At 38.8% G+C, this 22,260-nt stretch overlaps 1 protein-coding gene across 5 annotated transcripts in view; it reads left to right on the top strand.

Annotated features, from left to right (window-relative positions):
• CASK (calcium/calmodulin dependent serine protein kinase) overlaps positions 1-22,260 on the top strand; it is a 233,173-nt gene that overhangs the window by 59,781 nt on the left and 151,132 nt on the right. For all 5 annotated transcript variants that reach the window (XM_075714072.1, XM_075714083.1, XM_075714103.1 and 2 more), the window contains exon 2: positions 335-447. In XM_075714072.1, the coding sequence (XP_075570187.1) occupies positions 335-447 (113 nt within the window). The remainder of the gene's footprint in view (positions 1-334; positions 448-22,260) is intronic.

A 22,260-nucleotide genomic window follows, 5' to 3' on the forward strand; every position in this document is an offset into this window, starting at 1 on the left:
AAATAAAGTCCACTTAAAATTTAATAATTTAATAATAATGTCAGTATATTACACAAGGTTTCCAAGAGTATAGCCTTTATAAAGTGGAAGGGTAAGAGAGTATGTCTTTAATACAGGAAAATACAAACTCATTTGGTGTTCTTTACACTGGTCTGTCATTAAAATTACTAATTTTACATTTAATGGGCAGCAAGGAGGACGGGTATAAGCTTCTGTGTAGATACTACACTTGAATGTTGGAATCTAAACTTTGTTTAGAAATAATGCAATTGTAGTTCAACGCATAAAAGAGAATGGGTTATTTATCGCTGTTTTCTCTGTGTGTGTGTTTCAGGGGTCCATTCAGCGTTGTGCGGCGATGTATCAACAGGGAAACAGGGCAACAGTTTGCTGTAAAGATTGTCGATGTAGCAAAATTCACTTCAAGTCCTGGATTAAGCACAGAAGGTGAGAATGAACAATTAAGCAAATTCTAAGCTGACAGGTTTTTTCATTTGTCAAGCTTTTCTGTGTTTGCTTCATTTGTAAGATCCTTCCTGTTTTATATTTTGTAGAAGTTTTAAAGCAAGGTCTTATATCTCACATTTAACTTGATTTAACTTAGTGCATACATTTCTAATCTTTAGTAGCTCCTACGGCTACTCAGTTGTGATAATACGTATTAGAAAGAATAGTAGGTCTATACTAACTCTAAGCCATTGCTATTTCTGTTTATATTTTTTCATTTTAACTTCTTAAAGAAAAAATTAATTCAGAATCAAAAAAGCATACAAAGGAAGTAAAGTAAGAACACATCAGTTTTGGTTTTACTAGTCTAGGTTTAGCAAGTAATTTGCTATAAAAATGGGTGAAAACTTGTGATTAAAGTGTGCGAAATTATATAAAGAACTGTATACATTTTTCATATAGTCAGTATTTTCAAACAGTGCTGCAGAACTTCTACAGTGTAAATAAAAGGCTGTACCTCTTAACTTTTCCTATTTTAAGGTAAAGCAATATGTCTTTTCTAAGTTGCATATTCAACTCGTGTGTGCATAAAGTGCTTCTTCTGCAATATATGAAAATGAGCAAGGTAACTGAATGATAATCACTGTGTATTCTATGTCCAGTATATTTTTGCTGGAGTCCATTATTCTTTTATACAGTAATGTTTGTTGGGGGTTCCACTTGTGCCATCTAAGTCCTTATGACCCAAGTTCAGCAGCAAAAAGGGGTTAATGACTTTTTTTGGTAATTATGACAAACAGTGTTAAGCCTTAATGGGTAGTTTGATTGACAAGGTAAATCTCAGATCTTGCTTCAGACTTTACTAGAGATTTTCATTTAAATCTGATAATGCCATTGCTAGTTTCTTTTTCCCAGCCCTCAAACAAAATATAAGCCATGCTTGCCATAATATTCAGCTCGTATATAGATGCATTATGGTTTTAGCAGGTTATACCTAAAGCATCACATTTTGAGCTAGTGTTTTTTTACTAAAATGATTTGGTATCTTCTAAAGAAGTTCTGTCTGTATTCTAGTCTTTTTCTGAGCCTCATCTTAACTACTGATGCTCACTCCATGACAGTAAAATTCAACCTTTTGGGGCCAAGAAGGAATAATTGGTGAAAGGGAGAAATAGTAGACAAAGGAGTAGGGACTCATCAGGAGGAAAAGAGATGCCAACAGGAATTATAGGTTCACTTAAAAATAAAGGATAGCTGTTGACAGTTTGCATTTGCTACCTGGATCTAAAGAAAAGGCTTGAGAGTATACTAAGAAATTTTGGTTTCTTGATTCCACTTGTGTTATATTGATGTATTTAGAATTCAAGCTGGCAGGTCATTGAGTTAATGGATCATAAACACTTTCTGGGTTTAGTGATGTTTTGTTTTGTTTTGTGGTTTTGGTTGTGGCATGGGGTGGGGTTTTTTTTGTTGTTGTTCTTTGTTGGTATTGTTTGGGGGGGGGGGGTAGGGTTTTGATTGCTATGCCTTAGGTTTGTAATAATAAGACACAAAAACTTTATAAGAATCTGAGCCTGTTTTTCACAAACTCTTTCCAACTTGTGCGCTCTTTGTTTTGTTTTTCCTCTGTGGGTTGGGGGGACGGTTTGTGGACCTCTCCTCTATCCAGGTTTTAGGTTTATTTTTTCAAAGATTTAATTTTTCTTATTTTTTTTTTAATTTGTTTGGCTTATTTCTGATACAGCATTCCTTAGACACATTGGTAGGGAGCCATGATGGTGGTACGTGCATAAAATAAATATTAGATAACTTACCTGGGAGGAAGCTGTATTTGTAAATTGTGTTTAAGTGTAAGCTGGAATGGAGTGGTAAGGTTAGTCCTTAGGAACATTCTTTACCTCAGAGTGTTGCCCTCTGCATGACCGTTTTGGTCTCAAAGTTTATCTTTGTACAACTTTACATCTCCAGTCTTTCTCTGAGGCACAGGAGTAGGAGAGCAGGACATTCTGCACGTGAGGGAGCTGGTGACAATTTCTTCCATTAGTTTCACATACATGTAGAGTGCTAAGAGGTAAAGGGCCCAATATGCCTCCATGCTTATGATTTTGTTCTTGAGTGCTTTTGCATAAGTACCCATGTGGGATGAAATGCGTTTATGGGTAAGAACTTCATGTTTACATTTGTCAGCAGTGTACTCTTGTGGCAAAGGCAGCCAACTGCATAGTAGACTGTTGCAAAAGTATAGCCAGTAAGTCAAAGGAAGTGATTATTCTCTCTATTCATCCCTTGTGAGACCATGTCTGGAGCACTATGTGCAGTCTTGGTTTCCCCAGTACAAGAAAAAGATTGATGTACTGGCATGAGTCCAGCAGAGATGGACTGAGGGAACTGGGTTTATCTAGCCTTAAGAAGAGAAGCTAAGGTGAGGTTTTAGTGCTGTCTTCAACTACTGAACAGAAGGGTACAGAGCAGATGGACCCAGACTCTTCATATAGGCACACAGTGAAAAGGCAAGAGGCCATGCGGATAAGTTGCAACAAGGAAAATTCCAATTAGAGACAAGAAAAAAGAAAATCACCCTGTGAGAGGTAAAACTCTGCTACATGTTGCACAAAGAGATTGTGGAGAGCTTCCTCAGAGATGCTCAGAACTGCACTGCACGAGGCCTACTTGCCTGATCTACTTTGACCTGCTTTGAGCCAAGAGTTTGGACTAGGTGACCTCCAGAGGTTCTTTCCCACCTACACGATCCTGTGATTCTGTGATACTAGTATCAACAGTCTACATGTAATCCGTGGGTCAGTAGAGCTTTGATACTATTTAGGGAGAAAATTCAGACTTAACAGTACTGTGGTTTAAAAAAGAAGTTAATTTAAACCTGGCTTTGATACAATGTTTTGATTTAAAAAGTTAAACTATTTTTAATACAGTGTTTCAATTTCTTTCACTTGTGAGGAGGTTGAACATAGATACCTTTTAAAAAAACAAACTATTTGCTAGTCTAAACAATTCATAAAAAAAAGTTATACTGATGTCTTACATTAATGGTATCTGCCTTACCACAGTAACAGAAGCAATCAAGCTTAGAAAAATTGATACTTCTCTAGGCTAATTTGTGTTTATCAGTTGGTACTATCATGAGCATTTGTGGTATGTGATAGAGAAACCACTAGCTTGTAAGGCAAACTTCTATCTAGTATAGCATTCTTTCCATAAAGCTGCTCAATACATACAGTGTGTATAGACACAGACATCTCAAGTGATTTTTGTCTGCGTGCAATGGTTTGCTAATAGGAAAAAAAATTAACGCTATGTAACGATGTCTGACAGCTAACAAATCTAATTTAGGCTAAATTCTATTGGATTTAAGTATTAGTATTCACAGTCTTGCATACTGTGTATCATCAATCTCTGTAGTGTTGTAATTCAACCATATTAACGAAGTATATTGACACCTTGTCACTGTTCAAGTGGCCGCATGATCTACTGGATTGATGCTGGCTTTTTTACATGATGACAGATTCTACTACAGTTCACTACGCTTTCATATCGCAGAGATCAAAAAAATTCAAAATAGACATAAGAAAATGAGAAGCTCGAAGATTTTAGATATAAAAGAGACTATTTTGTACAGTTCGATTTAGAGGATTCATGTGGAAGAGTAGTTGATGCTGTCAGAAGCTGGTTTACTCATTAAGGTCTAATAAAAAAAATCAGTGTAAATAAACTTATTTTCAAATACAGCTCTTAGTTGCTACCTTCAGAACTTCTGGTATAGAAAAGTGTAAAAAGCATTTTCCTTATTTCTGAATTTGTTACAGCTCACACCATAGTTACCTTTTACTGTCCATTGTTTCTGCTGCTCTCTTCGCATCCCATGCATTTTCTTTTCCTTTTATTTTTCTCTGCATGGCTTGCATATCTTGCTTTCAGTTAGCTGTTCCAACACCAAATATCTCTCAGTGCAAACACTATGTCTCAGGAAGAGAATGGTGGTTGGTTCCTTACTACTTAGTAAAAACCAATATACATTATTTGTCTGCCTTTTCTTAATGTCACATTGCTCTCTTGTACCATGCTGAGTGTTTCCTTACGCAACTTAAAGGGCAGTGCCCCATGCTTACAGTGCTTGTCTTTTTGAAGTTGTTTTTCACGATGAAATTAATCATGATTTAGATTCAGTTATCGGTAATTCATTTTGATAGAAGTGTCCTCACAAATAAAGTGATTACCATTACTTCCACAACCTTCTAATAGACTAGACGTCATTTATTAGGCTGATATATGCATCTGTACAGGTTTGTGTGCATGCAAGCCACAGTGAAGCTGAATACATGAGCTGATAAGGAAAGATTCAGGTTTCCTTTAGATCCCCAACTGGTTCTACAGGAAGCAGGCTGTGAAGACAGTCTCTGCAAAATGTTTTGGTTGTGATAAAGGGCAAAATTGTAGCCAAGAAAGAAGTGTTTTGAATATAGTTCTTGAACTACTTCGAGCACTGAGAGGGGCAAGATCATTGAATCAAAACTGGTATTGCTATGGATCTTAGGACAAGAATTCCAAAATCATTTATTGGGGGGAAAAAAAAGTGAAAGTTGGGATCACTTTTGGTTTTTTTCCATGAAGGGCCCACAGATCTTTTCCCTGACATATTTTCGGGTTGTGAGTGATTTTCTTACAGTTGAGACCTTACTCTTGTTCTGCTTATTTCCTTAAATAGTTTACCCGTGTTGGTTCTTTTTAATTTTTTTTTTTTTATTTAGACTTGCATTTTTTTAAATCACTTTGTCAGTGCAATTCACTTGAAAGGCTTTGTTTAATTCTGAGAAAAGATGCATGACAGAGTATCTTAACCTTTTGATATCGGAAGCTGTGGTGAATCACGAGGGTTTTTTTTTCAAAATTATCTGTGTGTAAGATTCTGCACCTCCCTCCCTGTTTTTTTCAAGGGTTTAAGCAAAAATGCACTGTCAGTGTTGAGCTCAAGTCTTTGAGTAAAAAAACATTACAAATCTGTATGTCATCAAATTTTATGATACTATACCATATGTAGACTGGATTTGAAGAAAGAGTGACTGACTCTGCCTTTGATTTGGAAACACCAACTTATCTGGAATTTCTGGCAGTTGTCAGTTCTGTGTTGTACCATATTTCACAGATCAAGGGAAGTTACTTCCTTCTGTGTGTCATTATTGGGCCCACACCTGAGCTATTGTGTCCAGTTTGGGGCTTCACAATTGAAAGGATGCTAAAGAACTGGAAAGGTCCCAGCAAAGGACTGTCAAGATAGTCAGGGACCCTACAGCACATGATGGACAAAGAAAGGTTGAGGGAGCTGGGGTGGTTTAGTCTGCTGAAGAGGAGTCTAAGAGAGTGATATAATAGTAGACTACAGCTCCTTGAAGAATTACAAAAGTGGCAGAGCCAAGCTGTTTTTTAACAGCAACAGCTGTTACAACAAAAAGTAATGGCCACAAATTGTTGATTGGAAGGCTCAGGTTGAACATGAGGAAAAACTTGTCCACTGGGAAGGTAGTGCAGCAGGTACAGATAGCCCAGAGAGGTTATAGGACCTGTGTCCCTGGAGATTTTCAAGACTTTGCTAGATGAAGGCACAGCTGTCCTGATCTAATGTTAGCACTAACCTCACTTGGAGTTGCGGTTGGATTGGATGACCATCAGAGGTCATTTCCCACCAGCATTTCTGTGATTTAGTGAAAATATGAGGAAGGCACCATTACAGGTTTTCTTTCATTGAAGGTAGAAAATATGAGAATATTTCAGAGAGTGAAAAGCTGCATCAGCTTGACTTTGCTTTTTCTTTTATTATTGTTTTAACCCTATGAGAAATCTTAATCAACGTATTTAGCGATAGTAGTGTTGCAGTGTCGTGGTTTAGCCCCAGCCAGCAACTAAGCACCACGCAGCCGCTCGCTCACTCCCCCTGCCCTGATGGGATGGGGGAGAGAATCGGAGGAGTAAGAGTGAGAAACACTCCTGGGTTGAGATAAGAACAGTTTAATAATTGAAATAAAGTAAAACAGTAATGATGATAATAACAATATAATAATGATAATAATAATAATAATAATAATAACAATATACAAAGCAAGTGATGCACAATGCAACTGCTTACCACCCACCGACCGATACCCAGACAGTTCCCGAGCAGCGATCGCTGCTCCCCGGCCAACCCCCCCCAGTTTCTATACTGAGCATGACGTCATATGGTATGGAATAGCCCTTTGGCCAGTTTGGATCAACTATTCTGGCTGTGCCCCCTCCCAGTTTCTTGTGCGCCTGGCAGAGCATGGGAAGCTGAAAACTGCTTGAGTACTGTAAGTACTACTTAGCAACAACTAAACCATCAGTGTGTTATCAGCATTCTTCTCCTCCTAAATCCAAAACACAGCACTATGCCTGCTACTAAGAAGAAAATTAACTCTATCCCAGCTGAAACCAGGACATGCAGATACAATTCTATTATACGGGAGCTTTCTTGAAAATTCATTGAGTGTGTCTGTCTCGGTACCGAAGAGATTGAGGCATCTGTTTATAGACTGTAAAAATCACATGGTATTAGTGACACTCTGTTAATGAGAAGATGCCCAAATACGGAATTTAGAAGTGAAGGTGTTTAAAATGGTGGTAGCTGCCTGTCATGGAGTTTATGTTGCTGGTCTTTTGAATACCACTATAGTCTCTGTGTATGCTGTACTTATAATAAAGCAGGTTGGGTAAAAAGGTGGGAAGCATTTGAATTTACCATGTAGCTATGGTAATACAAAATCAAGTATAAAAAGAATGCTTTTTAGGAAAATTAAAAAAAGAAAAAAAAAGGGTGGTCAAGGTCATGATGAAAGGGACCTGTACTAGAGTTTGTGCCTATCAACAGGAATTGAAGACTGATACTTAAAACCACTTTTGATGTTTGTCATTTCAAGAGCATGCCTTTCTAGGGCATGCGTAGTTCCTAGCTTAGTTCTTCTACTTCTTTCACACATGGGTAGAACCGTTCCTGGTTTGGTACAGGAAATGTTACCTAAGCCTTTCTGAGGGGTTTGCTTGTTTTAACTTAATGAAGGATTTGAGTTTTCTCCTTTTTTCTTCTGGAGAAGCCGTAAGCTGGTTTGGTTATAAATTCAGTTCAACTAATTTGTACATATAAATTTTATAAATGTCTAACTGCTTTATAGTTCTGCTATAACTTTCATAAACAAAGTGTCATTAGAATTAAATACTTCCGTGGAGAAATATAAGAGGTGGAACCAAGCTTTTTTCCCCAGAAGACATTTCTCTAAGTGTTGACACATGCTAACCATATAATAGATACAATGAATCACAGGAATGCATGAAAACATAACAAGGATTTCTTTTTCAGGACTCCATTTTTTTCCTTGCTGCTAGAAGTCAGTTCACTGCAGAAATGGTACACGTTTTTTTGGTTGGAAGTACAGAATTCAGTCTTGGGCAACTCTTCACATAATGTAATTTTTTAAAAAGTGTAAAATGCAGCGCTATATATTAGGGCCTTTTTTGGTGCTGTTTCTAGTATGTGTCCAGATACAGGCTTCTAGGAGTGGCATACTAAGTGTCCCTGGTCAAATTATCATTGTTTTGACCTCTTTTGGAGTCCCACATATGAATTTGATTGGTCCAGGGAAGCAATATGAAGTTCTAGAAGGAAATACATCCTTTCATCCAGATCGTAAGCAAAAAGTAATAAAGATCAACTATATGGTATTATTTTATTTCAAGAACATAAGATTTCTTGACATTTGATGCAAGCATACTCACAGCAGTGTTGGCGTAATGCTTTCCCCTTCCATCTTCAGAAGGAAAAGCATAGCTTGTGAATTACAGCTGCTTTAAAGCACATAAGGATATTTACCTAATTTTTTATGAACTATTGCTTAAATAGAAGGAAAACCGTTTTTATGCGTAGCAAGCAATTGGTTCTTCATTCCTCCTAATCAGTCTCCAAAACAAGGACAGCTTGCTTTGCTGTGTGACTTCAGTCCCTTGCCTTTAATATGTATCTGCTTGTACTGGATTTACTATAGTACTGAACATACAATGGCTTTGGTGGAGCGCACCTCTTCTCCCCACCAGTCCTGTTTTTAATCTTTGGCTACACATTGCTCTGATAACTTTGTTCATCTGTTCTTGGTTTCACTGTAGTGCCAACATTGTAAAAATGACTACTATATTTAGTGGCTGAAACCACTATGGACTAGTTGCACGTTGCCAGACTAGGTAGGTCTTTACATAACGTTATTGTGAAACTGCTTTTGAGGGTGGTATCATGCATCTGAGCAGCAAGATTAGTCAACACATTTTCCAATTTTATAAAGGTAAACAGTACGCTTTATAGATTTCAAAATGCAATTATATGAAGTGTATTTGACTGTCATTTTAATAATTATTCATTCTAAGAATAAGATATTAGAGTATTAATTAAAAAATGCTGTATCTTGAAACTCTTAGAACACATATAATAATGAAGTAATTATGTAATTAGTACTAAACAGAAATTATACAGCAGATAATGTATAATTTAACTGTTGGTTTTGTTATATAACTGAGTTTTTAATATATATATATATATATGTATATCCAGTTGACCTGGATTTTTAAAAAAAGTAATCATAATTGATTGAAAAGTGCTCCTGAAGTAACATTGCTATAATCTTTTCTGTCACTTTACATCCCACTTCCATATACGTGGAACAAGAAAATATGTTCACATATGTGAACAAGAAAATAAGATCTATGGAAACAAATCTTGTTATGAAAAGTTTATTTAAAATTCCTGTCATTTCTAATGTCCAAGTCAGTGAAAGTCAGTGAATACAGTTTGTCACTTAAACGTTAATTCTTCTTTGTACATATGAAATAGGGCTTAGTGACCATTTCATTAAAATCTTTACTGAAATAACTAATATTGTTAAATATGTGACTCTTGTTGGGTAATACATAATATTGTACCATTTTTCCAAAGAAATACACATAATTGATACACATCTTAGTCACCTCAAGTCATAAAGGATATTTACCACTTGAGGAAAACTTCTGTACAGACTTGTACTTAGGCATCACTTCTGCTTAATCTGGACAAAAACTGGCTGGTCCTTTAAATCAGTTGTTTGAATCCCATCTGTGCTTGGGAGCTCACAACCATTTAGAATGCAACTTTCACTGAAAATTAAACTTGAAAATATTTTAAATTCTTAAATTCTTAATAGAATTTTTGAATTTAGGAAAAACACTTTCAGTAGTGTTTGTGCTTCAGCATAAATCACAGAACCCAAAAGGTAAGCTGTAGTTGATACTATTTATTCCAAGCAGGCTAGCAAAATGATGCCTGCCAGATAATTGGGACATCCTGTGGTATAGTGAATACCTTACAAATGTCTTGGAAATAACTGTTCTAGGTTTGTTTTGTGGGTTTTTTTGCCGGTGGTAAGCCTGTCATTGAAATGTCCATCCCAGTCAGTGACAGTTGCATCCTCAGTCAGTCACTCTGAACCTGATACTGCTTTCCAAACCATATCTCCCAAACGGAAATGAGAAAGATTGTAGTTGAGCAGGGTTCTAAAAAGGCTTCTATACTAATCCTCTATCTCCCCAGAAAAACAAGGAAAATAAAATGAGACACACACCTTGCTATTATTCAAAAATAGGCTTTAAAATCTCATACTATTTCAGTCTTGTCTGTCCCTTTACTAAATATTTAGTTGGATGCATATGGTAGTTTAAGAGTATGGTGACTTATGTGCTTACATTTGGTAGTTCAATATGTAGCAAAGGAGATAAACATCTAAGAACTCTCTGCTTTGTGTCAATAAGAAAGAGGCCTGAATCACCTAAGAGGAGAACGTATTGTTAAAGTGTTCATTGCCTCTAAGTGTATTTAACATGGATGTGGGTCCATTCCATAAGGGCCCAAAAGTGCTGATGGAGCTGAGAGAATATGATTTCGAGGCCACTCTGGATAATCTTTGAATGATTATGGTGATTGGGAGAGGTGCCTAAGGACTGGAGGAGAGCAAATGTCACTCCTATCTTCAAGAAGGGCAAGAAGGAGGACCCAGGGAACTACAGGTCAGTCAGCTTCACCTCCATCCCTGGGAAGGTGATGGAGCAACTAATCCCGGAAACTATTTCCAGGCACATGAAGGACAAGAAAGTCATCAGGAATAGTCAGCATGGATTCACCAAGGGTAAGTCATGCTTGCCCAACTTGAGAAACTTCCAAGATGAAACAGCTGGCCCGGTAGATGAAGGAGAGCAAGGGATTTTGTCTACCTAGACTTCAGGACAGCCTTTGAGACTGTCTCCCAAAAGATCCTCATAGAGAAGCTGAAGAAGTATGGGCTGGTTGAGCAGACAGTGAGGTGGGTTGAAAACTGTCTGAGGAGCCAGGCCCAGAGGGTGGTGATCAGTGGCATGAAGTGTAGGTGGAGGCCAGTAACTGCCATTGTAGCCCAGGGGTGAATAGTGGGTCCGATCCTCTTCCACATCTTCATTAATGATCTGAGTGATGGGACAGAGCGTACCCTTAGCAAGTTTACAGATGACACCAAACTGGGAGGAGTGGCTGATATGCCAGAGGGTCAGGCTGGCATCCAGAGAGCCCCTGACAGGCTGGAGAACTGGGCTGGCAGAAACCTCCTGAAGTCCAACAACGGGAAGTGTGCACTATCCTGCAGGTGGGGAGGAACAACCCCATGCACCAGTATATGCTGGAGCCTGACCAGCTGGAAAGCATCTTTGCAGAAAAAGCCCCGTGGTGGTCCTGGTGGACACCAAGTTGAACGTGAGCCAGCATGGTGCCCTTGCTGCCAAAAAAGGCTAACGGTATCCTGGGCTGCCTTTAGGCGGCGTGTTAGCAGCAAGTGGAAGGAGGTGAACCTTCCCCTCCACTCAGCCCTGGTGAGGCCACACCTGGAGTGGTGTGTCCAGTTCTGGGCTCCCCAGTACAAGAGAGACATGGACATACTGGAGAGAGTCCAGCAAAGGGCAGCCATTAAGATGATGAAGGGACTGGAGCATCTGTCCTGTGAGGAAAAGCTGAGAGAGCTGGGACTGCTCAGCCAGAGAAGGGAAGGCTCAGGAGGGGATCTGTCATTGGTGTGTACAAGGGAGGGTGCAAAGGAAATGGAGCCAGGCTCTTTTCAGTGGTGCCCAGTGACAGGACCAGAGGCAGTGGGCACAAACTGACACACAGGAGGGCTCCGTCTGAACACCAGGAAACACTTTTCTAACTGTGAGGGTGACCAAGCCCTGGCACAGGTTGCCCAGAGAGGTTGTGGAGTCTCCATCCTTGGAGATATTCAAAAGCTGCCCGGACACAGTCCTGGGCAACTGGCTCTATAGGTGGCCCTACTTGAGCAGGGGTGTTGGACCAGATGACCTCCAGAGGTCCCTTCCAACCTCAACCATTCTGTGATTCTACAAATGCAGCCTCATAACTTGTTTGATGGCTCTCCTGTGATGGGCCTGGGAACAGCTGAGCAGGGTATTATTTGGGCCCCCGCCCTGCCCCACACACCATTGTCTCTCTGTGCTCCTTTGTGGGTGTGCAGATGAGGTTTTATCACGTAACCGAACAGTCTTTTTCTTTTCTAAAATCCTAGTTTAATTATAGCTGCTTTCTTCCTTAAGAAAGGAAACTGTTTGAGAGAGAGTTTGAGAAAAGCAAGCTTGTTTGAAAAAGAAATCTATTTGGAAGGGGAAGCAAGGATATTCCTGCTTTGGTGTTCCTAAAGTAGTAAGCAATGTCTGGAGCTTTTATCAGTACAATAAGCCAAATGACAAAGGTGTGTTTCTTCACCTTCTTTTCAAAGCAAAGTCATAATGAAATTTATGCAAAGAAATCTGGAAGTACGCTTTTTAAAAGATTTATTTTGAAAACACTCTCAAGTCTTCATTCTTAACATTGTTGTCTTTAATCTCTTTACAAAATGCATGAGGTATGTCCAGCTTCTGTTCTGAAGAATGAAAACGCTTTCAGAAACACTTCTGTCTTTTTACACAGTCTGTACTCGTCTAACGAATCATGATTCTTGCCAATAGTCCAGAAATAGGCTTCTAACTGTGCTTGCCATAATTCAGGCTGGTTACAAACATAGGGAAGATAATAAGCATCAGCTGTATTTTCAAATATTTTCTGTTTGTATGTGAGCGTGTATTCTGTTCTGGTTTGTGAAATCAACAAAACTCAAGATTATTTGCAGCTGAGCTGCAATTTCTGTTAATTCATTGATCCAAAGAGAACCTTCTTTGACTTTTAAATGCTGGGTTTTGTTGGTTTGTGAATCTAAAAGTATATGCACCATGATATGGTGAGTAATGATCCTAAGTGTAATACCACTCTTCTAGAACTGCTTTTCATGTTAGAATGACAAACTTGATCTTCACGGAAACTTTAATTCTAACATCTGCATCAGTAAATATTTATGACCAATACATGAAGTATATACAAGTTGAGAGATCTCCATAGTATGTCATTATGTGGGAAAATGGAAATACTTTGAAGAGAAGAAAGTTCAAAATGTATGGGGTTCAGGAAGTTGTCAGTATGTCACTTGCTTGTGAGAATTAAATACTTCAGGTCACATTAGCACATATTAACTTGTACAGATGCAAAGGTATGCACCTTCCTTGAGTGTATGTCAATGGGTTTAGTCCAGTTGCAAACACTGCCAAACGATGGCTGTGTTTTCCAGGATAAGAGTTGCTTCCGTAACAAAAAAATCCGTAGTCTTTTTGAGTAAAGAAAATCTTTGGAGAATAGAAAAAAAAATGTTAAGAGAAACAATTAAGCCTACCTGATATGAAGGCAGATGGAAATATTTGTTGTTTGGAAGCTATCTTGTGAAACAGGTTAAAGAAAAGATCTTGGCTAACATATAGAGTAGAATATTGGAGATTTTTAGCTTCTCAGTGAAGAGAAGCATTTTGATTTAAATAAATAAAAGACCTGGAGGTCCTGAGGAGACCTGTGAACTTAATTCTGTTTCTTAAAGACTTTCTACATTTTATCTGCTATTCTAGTTCTACCATGTCAAATATTATTGTGTCAGTTGTCCTCCAGTATATTAATTATTTTAATAGAATGAAAGAAGTTAGGTACAAACAGTAAGTGATTGTCTATACAGTTAAATTTAAGATAAAAATCCACTTAAAAGAATTTTAATGAACTTATGTTATATGAGTTCAATTTTATCTTTAACTTTAATACTGCATTGAGTTTCTTCCTAATTCTACATTATAAAACTATTACATGTATAACCAGTAACTTTAAGAATTTGACTGAGACACCTGTCATTCTCCCTGCTGCAGAGTAATGTAATGGAAGATGTATTGTTTTAAAACACTTAGATCATTTAACTACCTGGAAGATAGAAGGATGAGAATATTATATCATATCTAACTAAGCACTGCAAGATACTTGCATTTTCTTAGGGTTATAGCCTAGTAGTTTTGGGTTTTTTAAGTGCCAAAGGCTTTAGGGGAGAGACCTGTTTAGCTCTGTGTATTACTGCAGTCTGAGCACTCTGAAACAGCACTTACTGGCATGGCATTTCCCACCTACGAGTCCTTTTTTTTTTTTTTAAATGAAGACATTTATCACAAACACCTGGATAGCCTACTTGCACTGAATGTACTGTATGTACTTGATTTCCTAATATGAATCCAACCAAGTATACACAGTGATGGTAAGTAAATTGGCAATGTAAATAAAAATATTGTGATCTGTAGTTGGTTTACTTAAAATCTGTGATGGAGATTTTTCTTGGAGGTTGCTTTTTAAGATCACTTCATACATGAGTAAGACTTACAGTGTGTTTCTTGGTTGGGGGAGGAGATTGTTCTATGTATTTTGCCTAAAATATTCAGTGGTCAAATCCTTTCTTTTCTGAGGTTCCTGTAGAAGAAAAAGCCCAATTGCAAAGGAGACTGGCACTAAAAAGTAATGTTTTATTCTTTCAGAATGCCTTAGCATTTGTTAAGGCACTTAAATGAGGATTTATTTTTAATACTTTACAGAACTGAGAAATTACGTGAAAGATATATTCCAAGTTCCACAGAAAGTTACTAGCAGAGTCAGTGATACAAAACCCAGGCTTCTTGATTTCCTCTGGTTTCCCAGAAGACTAACTAAAGTTAGGTTAAAAAGTATATTGTTTGATCTACTGTGACAGAACCAGTTATTGTAGGTTTCTTAATATCTGTCATTTTTAACATTGCCTGTGGTATAGTGACAATTAACAATTGCAGTCTTGATGAAAATATTCCCTTAGTTTATAGCATCATAAATAGTGAAAATGGCTTATGAAGTATTACTTTGCTTCAGTAAGGTAGATTTTTTCCTTTGTCAAGTCAAATAAGTATTTGAATCCAGGTTGCCACCACACAAATATTTATTACAATATGTACGTGTTACACATCAGTGTTTTCAGGTCTGTACAGGTTATCATCACTGTATTCTCTTTTGTCCTCATAGTTCTCTTTGAAAAGCTGTGCCAAACTGGAGCCTGTGTTTCCAGCACAGGGCTGGACAAGTGAGGTTGATGTGTTTGGAAAGAAGCTTTTCATCTCTGATGATGTAGTTTTACAAGAACCTCTGTTCTTCTTGTGCTGCAGAGCAATAGGGCACCTACCACCTCTGTCTCTCAAAAGCTTATCTGTTTGAGGGGAAAACCAGTAAAGAAACTGGTGTGCACTGGAAACGCAGGATGCTAACATCTAGGATTATTAGATGCCACTTGCCATCTGTGCAGTGTGTGGGTGAGTCTCGCTGCTTTGCATCTCCTCCCCTTCCCCCCTCAGTGAGACCGGCTGAGCTGATTTAACAGCTCCCGGCTGCGGAAGGGGGAGGGAAAGCTCCGTTTCTCCAACCCGGGTTCCTTACTGTGCAGTCCTGGTGCTTCATTTGCATTGGCTTTGGTACTTTATTGACCTTTGGACTGATTTATTTTAACTCAAGTTGGGGAAAAAAGTGAACAGAGGACTTGCACCCTAAGCCTCCTAGTCTTTACTTTCTTGTTGATTGGCTTGCTTCCTTTTTTAAATGCACCTTATTTAGAAACCTGTTAGGGTTAAAGAAGAATTACCTTGTTAAGGGGAAAGCCTGAGCAAGCATAGTTTGAATTTATTCATCTGGGAATTTTGATACTGTCTTTAGAGGAAAATATTTCTGTATATTGTGTGTTAGTCTAGAATCTGAGATAATAAACCAGTGTGGGATGCTTAGAAAACAAGAGAGGTTCACGTCTTCTAAGGGCTACCAGTGACTCTGTTTAACACATGAGCGCAAGCTGGAGTTGGAGGAGGAACTGTAGGAGCATGTCTTGTAAATAGCTGTGGTTGCTACCTCAGTTCCTTCCCAAATAGCTGATAGGCATTGTTTGTTTTTTTTCTTTTTGCCTTAAATAACAAGCAAGCAGGCTAGCTGGAGAAAGTGCATGCACAAGGTAACGTTAACAAGAGGGTGAAAGGAAAAAGCCTCAAATCTTATCAAAGCTTCTATCCTTCTATGTGCTACTGTCCATCTGGTAGGACTGGTCAGCAGCTAAATATTAATTAAGGATGCATTCTGTTCCAGAAATTGTCTGGACTACTAGGCTTTCTCTCCACACACACACACACACCACACCCCCCGCCCCCCCCCCCCAATTTCCTATTTTTGGTCATGTTGTTTTGTTTGTGAGTGTGGACCTGTCTGTATGATTGGCCCTTCTTAAGGGCACTGCCTGGTTTACTGAAGGCACGCATTCAGTTGGGATTTACTGGTTTTGTATCATCATCCCCTCCCTCCCCCATGACATGGCCAAAAGAAGAGTTTACTAATTTGGGGGGAATTTCAATCAATTTAATTTATTGTCAGATAACAAACTTTCTATTACTGATTCTGGTATTGAAAGAAACATGCACACTTAGGCAAAACATCCCTCGCCCCCCACCTTCCTGGTCTCCACTACCCTGGCCACAGGTAGCATTCAGTCCCTTCGGAGAGGCAGTGGGGAGGTGGGAGATGGGATTGGCACGTGCTGGTTTCTGCAGCAGTAGCAGCCTGTCTGGAGCCCTACCTCTTGGCCCTGCTCGGGCTGCTGCTCTGCTCCAGCCCCTGCTCTCCTCTCCTGCTCCAGCTTGCTCCTTTTTTCCTTCTGGCTCCTCACTCCTCCCACTCTGGCCTTGTTGTTCCTTTTATTTGCTCTTGGTTTTTGGTGTTTAGTGCCCTGTGAAGTCCTCTGGTTCAGAGGCACTGCACATGTGGCTGACGGGGCTCAGCTGTGTCCTGTGTTGGGTCCGCTGTGGAGTCGGCTGTGTCTGGCATGGGGCAGCCCCTTGTCTCTTCCCACTGAGGGCACACCCGCAGCCCCCTGCTACCAACACCTCACCAGTTGTGCCTGATACGCACACACACCCCCACCACCACTCTGTTATGAATTTGTATGGATTTGCTGCTCTTTTCCTGGTTTTGGTCTTTGCCAGTCTTGCTTTTTCACTGCCCTATTTGAAGACGTTTGCTGTCATCAGGTAATGTTGGCGTAAATTGATTACAGGGGAAATATAGCGGGAGTTCAGTGCAAGGTACTGTTCTGTTCCTTGTTTATCCCTTTGCATGTTACAACATAAGGGAAATTTCTACCTTGGTGTTCTGTTGTACTCAGTAACTTCCCTCTGTAAGAGTATAGTTTGTAATAACTTTTGAGGAATTATGGGCTGTACTCACTAACAGTCAAAGATATTCACAGCTTCAGGCCATGGTAATCTGAGTTGCAGATGCTGGTCTGAGGACTGACAGCACATACTTGTGCCAAGATATGCAATGATCTTTGGAAAAATAAAATCTTTTAATATCTATTCTGGTTTTTTATAAAAATAATTTACATTTTGAAAAGTTTTTCTTTTAGGTCTTCCATGTAGTGCCAACTACTGCAAAAAAATCGGTTTCTTCAGTGATATAAAAAATAATGGGGAGAGTCTGTTTCTTTATAAAATTGGGTATCTTCTGGGTTAGTATTTAGAAATGTTATGTTGTAGAACAGAGCTTTATAGCTGGTCATGCTGTGGTGACTGTTTGCTGGTAGGAATGCAGGTTCATATCCTGAATCAAATCTGTCCCCTCATGTGACATTGCAGTAACTTGATTTCCCCTTGCTCTCGGCACTTTCTTCGCTGTCACGTTTGCCTCTTGCAACCTGATTGCTGCATTTGCCCAACAGAAGTAGCTCCTCTGAAGAACGTCATGTCAGATGAAGAGGATTCTGCTACCCTTTGTTTTTCTGAAATTTTGATTACTCTTCCCAGTAACAAGCCTTGGATCTTCAGTTCCTGTACATGCATTGTTTCCTCAGTTTGCTGGCTGTATTCATGATTCAGTGGCCCAAAAAAGAAATTAATACAATTGGTCTAGTTCTGAGGTTACTCATAAAGAGTAGGAACTGCTACACTTGAGGGTACTGGCTTTGCTGAGATAATGCCAATTTCAGGTTTTGCTTCATCTGTCTCAGAAGATTCTGTCCTCCTCCTGTATCAGTTAGTACAGAATTTCTGAGTTGTGCATCACCCATTTGCCACACATTTTGTAGATGCTGGGTGGCACGTGTGCATAGTTTTGTTTTGCCATTCCTGTTATTAATGAAAACCTTCCTTACAGGGAAGGTAGGATTTCCTTACCTCGCCAAGTGGACTAGATTCTGGCTTAGTATTCCTACAGATTGAACTTTCCACTGCAGTTGTCTGGGATTGCGAGAGCCTAAGGAATCTTGTGTTTTTTTCATAGTTGGATGGAGTCTGTCTAGCAGCAATTCTTGTCATGTGTTAACAGCAGGTTAGATGCTTGCATATAGGAAAAGTTGAACCTATTGAAGGAGGACCCAATTCCCAACAGAGTTTAGAGGCTTTAAGGACTACAGTGGGGCAACACTTGAATTTTTTTGCAATGTGATATGTGTTATTACTTGTTTGTGTAAATGGTAATCTGGGTAGCTGTCAGTTCTCTAAAGTGGAATGGGGAGGACAAACTTCCCTACATTTAATTCTTCTCATGCTGTTCTTTAAAGATAATGGTGTTTCCTCAAGTATTCTTCCAAAGATGAATTCCACCTAAAACAGGACGTTAGCTTTTGCCATGGAAGTACAGTTTTTTGAAAGCACAAAAGAGAAGTTATGTTTTACATCACAGACCTGCAGAGGAATCTTTTGAATAACAAGACCAGATTCTGAAGGCAGGCCCAACGCTCTTTGCACTGATGTATCTATAGGAATACCCATTCCCACACACTGACTCTGGAGGAATAATGGCTGCAATAAAGGTCTGCTGTAACACTGTCAAGGTGGACCACTTTTCAATTGTAAAAATACACTAAGGCAGAAAATGTGTTGGTTGCCATGTTGAGTAATATCTCCAACCTTAATGTTTGCTAAACAGCCAGTTGGAGCTCCATTCACATTTTAAGCAAGTGATATGCTGTGCTTAAGTGTCCATTCTTGACAGAGGTGGTCCTGCAGTTTGAGGGATTCCAATTCCAAGAAATGGTGATTATGAGCTCCTGGAGTCTCTCAAATCTGATTTAAAAATGAATCAAACAAACAAAAAACCCAGCAAAACCCCCCACTAATTTCATGAAGACTGGTTTTTATTTTTTTAAAAACTATTCATAAGTTTCTTTGAGCAGTGTGAGGGCTACATGTACGTTCACTTCTGCTCTCTTCTTTCCACCCTCCCACTGCTCTGAAATTCCTTCAGCATCTGGTTAGGCTGAAAAGGGGACAAAAAGAAGTGTCTTTGCAATGTTTCTTTTGCTGTAATTGTAGGCATGTGTTCTTGTAGCACTGACTGGCAGAGAGTTAAAGCTGGGCAATTGTCCTTTCATATCTACTAGCATGATCTAGATGGGCATGCTTTCCCTGTTTGCTCTTTGGACTTGCTTGTTGACATTGGGTGATTTACATGTTGCATTTTGATGTGATGCCATAAGGTGGCAGCCACTGTAACAGCATGCTAAACAGGAAAAGAAGCAGTTTTGTTTGTGTAGAGTAACTTATGTTGTTCCTCCACTATTGAGATGTAAATTGTCATTTTCATTTGGTCTGTAGGCTTTTGCACAAAGGCTAACCCAGAAGAGTGTTCTGAGGTCAGGTGGTTTGCTTTGGTTGTTACAGCAATGGAGTTTATTCTACCCGTCTGAACGGTTTTCCTATCCATCTGAACTGTTTCTGAAAAAGATGACGTGTTTCATGTATCGGGACTTCAAGAAAGAGCTTGTAAAAACAAGCAAGCTCTGTTCTAGGCCTTTCTTTCTTAAGCCTGCTGTCTGGGCAGGTCCCTGTTGGATCCTGTTGCAACTCTGTGGCTCCTTAGATCTTGAAAGATTATAGAAAGTGAACTTTTTTCCCTTTCATCTGATAGTATGCTGATACTTTATTTCAATGTCCAAATCCGTTCTTCAACGGATTTTAACTACTCAGAGTGGTCAGAGTCCAACTCAAAGATCAGTTATTGTTGAAGGTCTTGTAACTTACAGTATTAGGTGATTATACTGAAAATGTGTTATAGTAATGAGGGATGCATGTATACAAAAAGCAGAAGAAAATTTTTGAACTTTTAAAATTAGAAAACAAGTTTTAGTAAATTTTCTTACAAAATTTTTGTGCTTACTAATTACATTATGTGTAAATAATAGATTTGTATATTAAAATCCTTTTCCAAACTAGAATCAGATTTCATTGCTGTTAGCAGGCAGCTGGGTTTACATCATTTTTATCATGTGAATTTTATCAGTATTTTGGGAACTTGAAGACAAATTTGCAGTGAAAAGACAGCAAAACAAAGAAAATAGTCTGTAGGAGAAATGGTTGTTACATTTGTGCAGTATTTACATTTATATTTACATACATTAAGTTAAAATTCAGTCAATGTTTTCATTAACATCCATGGGCCATTGTAACTGGCCTCAAAGTTTAATTGGGCATATAACTTCTTAGACTTTTGGTACATATATTTTTGCAAAATCTCTTAAAAATTGGTTATGACAGATATGTCATTGTCTGCTCTCATCATTCTTTGATTCCAGTATTCATTGGTGGCAACACATTGCAATTTTGTGTCTATGATTGTTCTTAAGTCGGCATGAGCATCACTTGGATAATATTGCCTGTGGTAACAAAAGGTTAAAATGGATTCCAGTTTCAAGATTTTCTGTGGCATTTGGAAAACAAAAGATGAAAGATGATTTAATTTAATAAAACACATCTCAAGAAAGCTGAAAAGTTCAAAGCTTTAGGCTCAGGTTCAATGCTAAAGGTTCAAAGGTTTTTAAAAAAAATGTGTCGAGAGCTTTAATTAATTTTCTTCAGCTTAAGAACGTTATGATGCAGTTTATTGTGTTTTAAAATCCTACTTACCTAGAAATTGCCAAACTGACTGTAGTATGGGGAAAACATAGGATATATATAAATGGTATTAATTTCTCTGTGCTTTGAGGCCATTTTATTTCCCTAATTAGTTGTTCATGAATGAAGATTTATGCAACAGGATGATTTAAGCAGCCAAATCTTACTTCTCTATGATAAATTGAGACTGAGATACTGTAGCTATTAGGAAAAAAGTGCAATAATACAGGTATGGTGGGATGTGTTAGAAAGCATGTGGATGTGCAAAACATTTACAGTGTGCTTGTATCTGTCGAGATGTGTGAGCTCTAGCTCAGCACCAGTCCAGAACTCACCCTTTGGAGGGTATCAGCCCCATTTTCTTGGCACTCCATTTCTGGGAGTGTTTATTAGTGTATCCACAGCTTGTGTTTAGCTGGGATTATGAACCCTCAAGAATCAGGGTCACTGTGACTTTCAAGTGAGCTTACATGGAGCTAGCTGAAGTCCATCGTGGTTTAGTAATTCAGGTATCGACTGGGAGAGACAACACTGTATTATCATGCCCTGAAGCAGCATAGCTGTTTTGTATATACTGCATTTAAGCCAATAAATTCTGCTAGACCTGAGCTGGCTTTTAATATTGTTGCAATGCATATACAGCCTGCATAAACAGCTCACGGATCTGCAAATTTGACTGGTGCAGAGGTGCATAACTTATCTCCTTCCTATAGTGACGAGTACACTCCTCCCTGCCTCAGTTTCTTGTTGTCTTCTGCCTACTGCAGTACTCTGGAAAAATGAGAGCATGGTTGTGCAGCATGAGACACACTGAACAGGTTGTTTCACCAGAAGAGGTTTGTGAGGGAAGGGAGGTCAGGCTCAAACTAGTATTTGCTTCCTCCTTCAAGGAAGGGGTGAGTAGTACATCTTGTGCAAGTAACTGTGCTTCAGAGTATTTTCAGGATCTGGACAATGGTGCATTCAGCCTGAGTGTCATGTGTTGCCATGTTAAGACATGGTTTTGATTTTTGTTGTGCAGACCAGAAAGGTGGTCTGAAGATCTGTGGAATGGGTCAGGGCTCTCTTAATTCAGTTGACCTACATGAGTGTTGTGTTTTACGTTTCCCAAGTACCCCATCATGTAAATGAAATTCCCTATTATAGTGGTATTTAATGTAGACAGATACTTGATCTTTTTTTTAAACTTGTGAGGAAAGGAAATCTGATTCTTTCTATTAAGAAAAGAACCCTGTTAACTGTTTCTTCTAGTGCTCTTATAAAGCTCTGTTTTGCAGAGAGGATATGGATTATTATCAGTTATTCTACTTCTGTGGACTTTTAAAATATCATAGTGGACATATGCTTTGACCATTTAATAGATATGCAAGCTTATTGTTGCTCTCGCACTTTAGAGCAAGAAAA

Source organism: Pelecanus crispus, chromosome 1 (genome assembly GCF_030463565.1).
Source record: "Pelecanus crispus isolate bPelCri1 chromosome 1, bPelCri1.pri, whole genome shotgun sequence".
Classification (NCBI taxonomy): domain Eukaryota; kingdom Metazoa; phylum Chordata; class Aves; order Pelecaniformes; family Pelecanidae; genus Pelecanus; species Pelecanus crispus.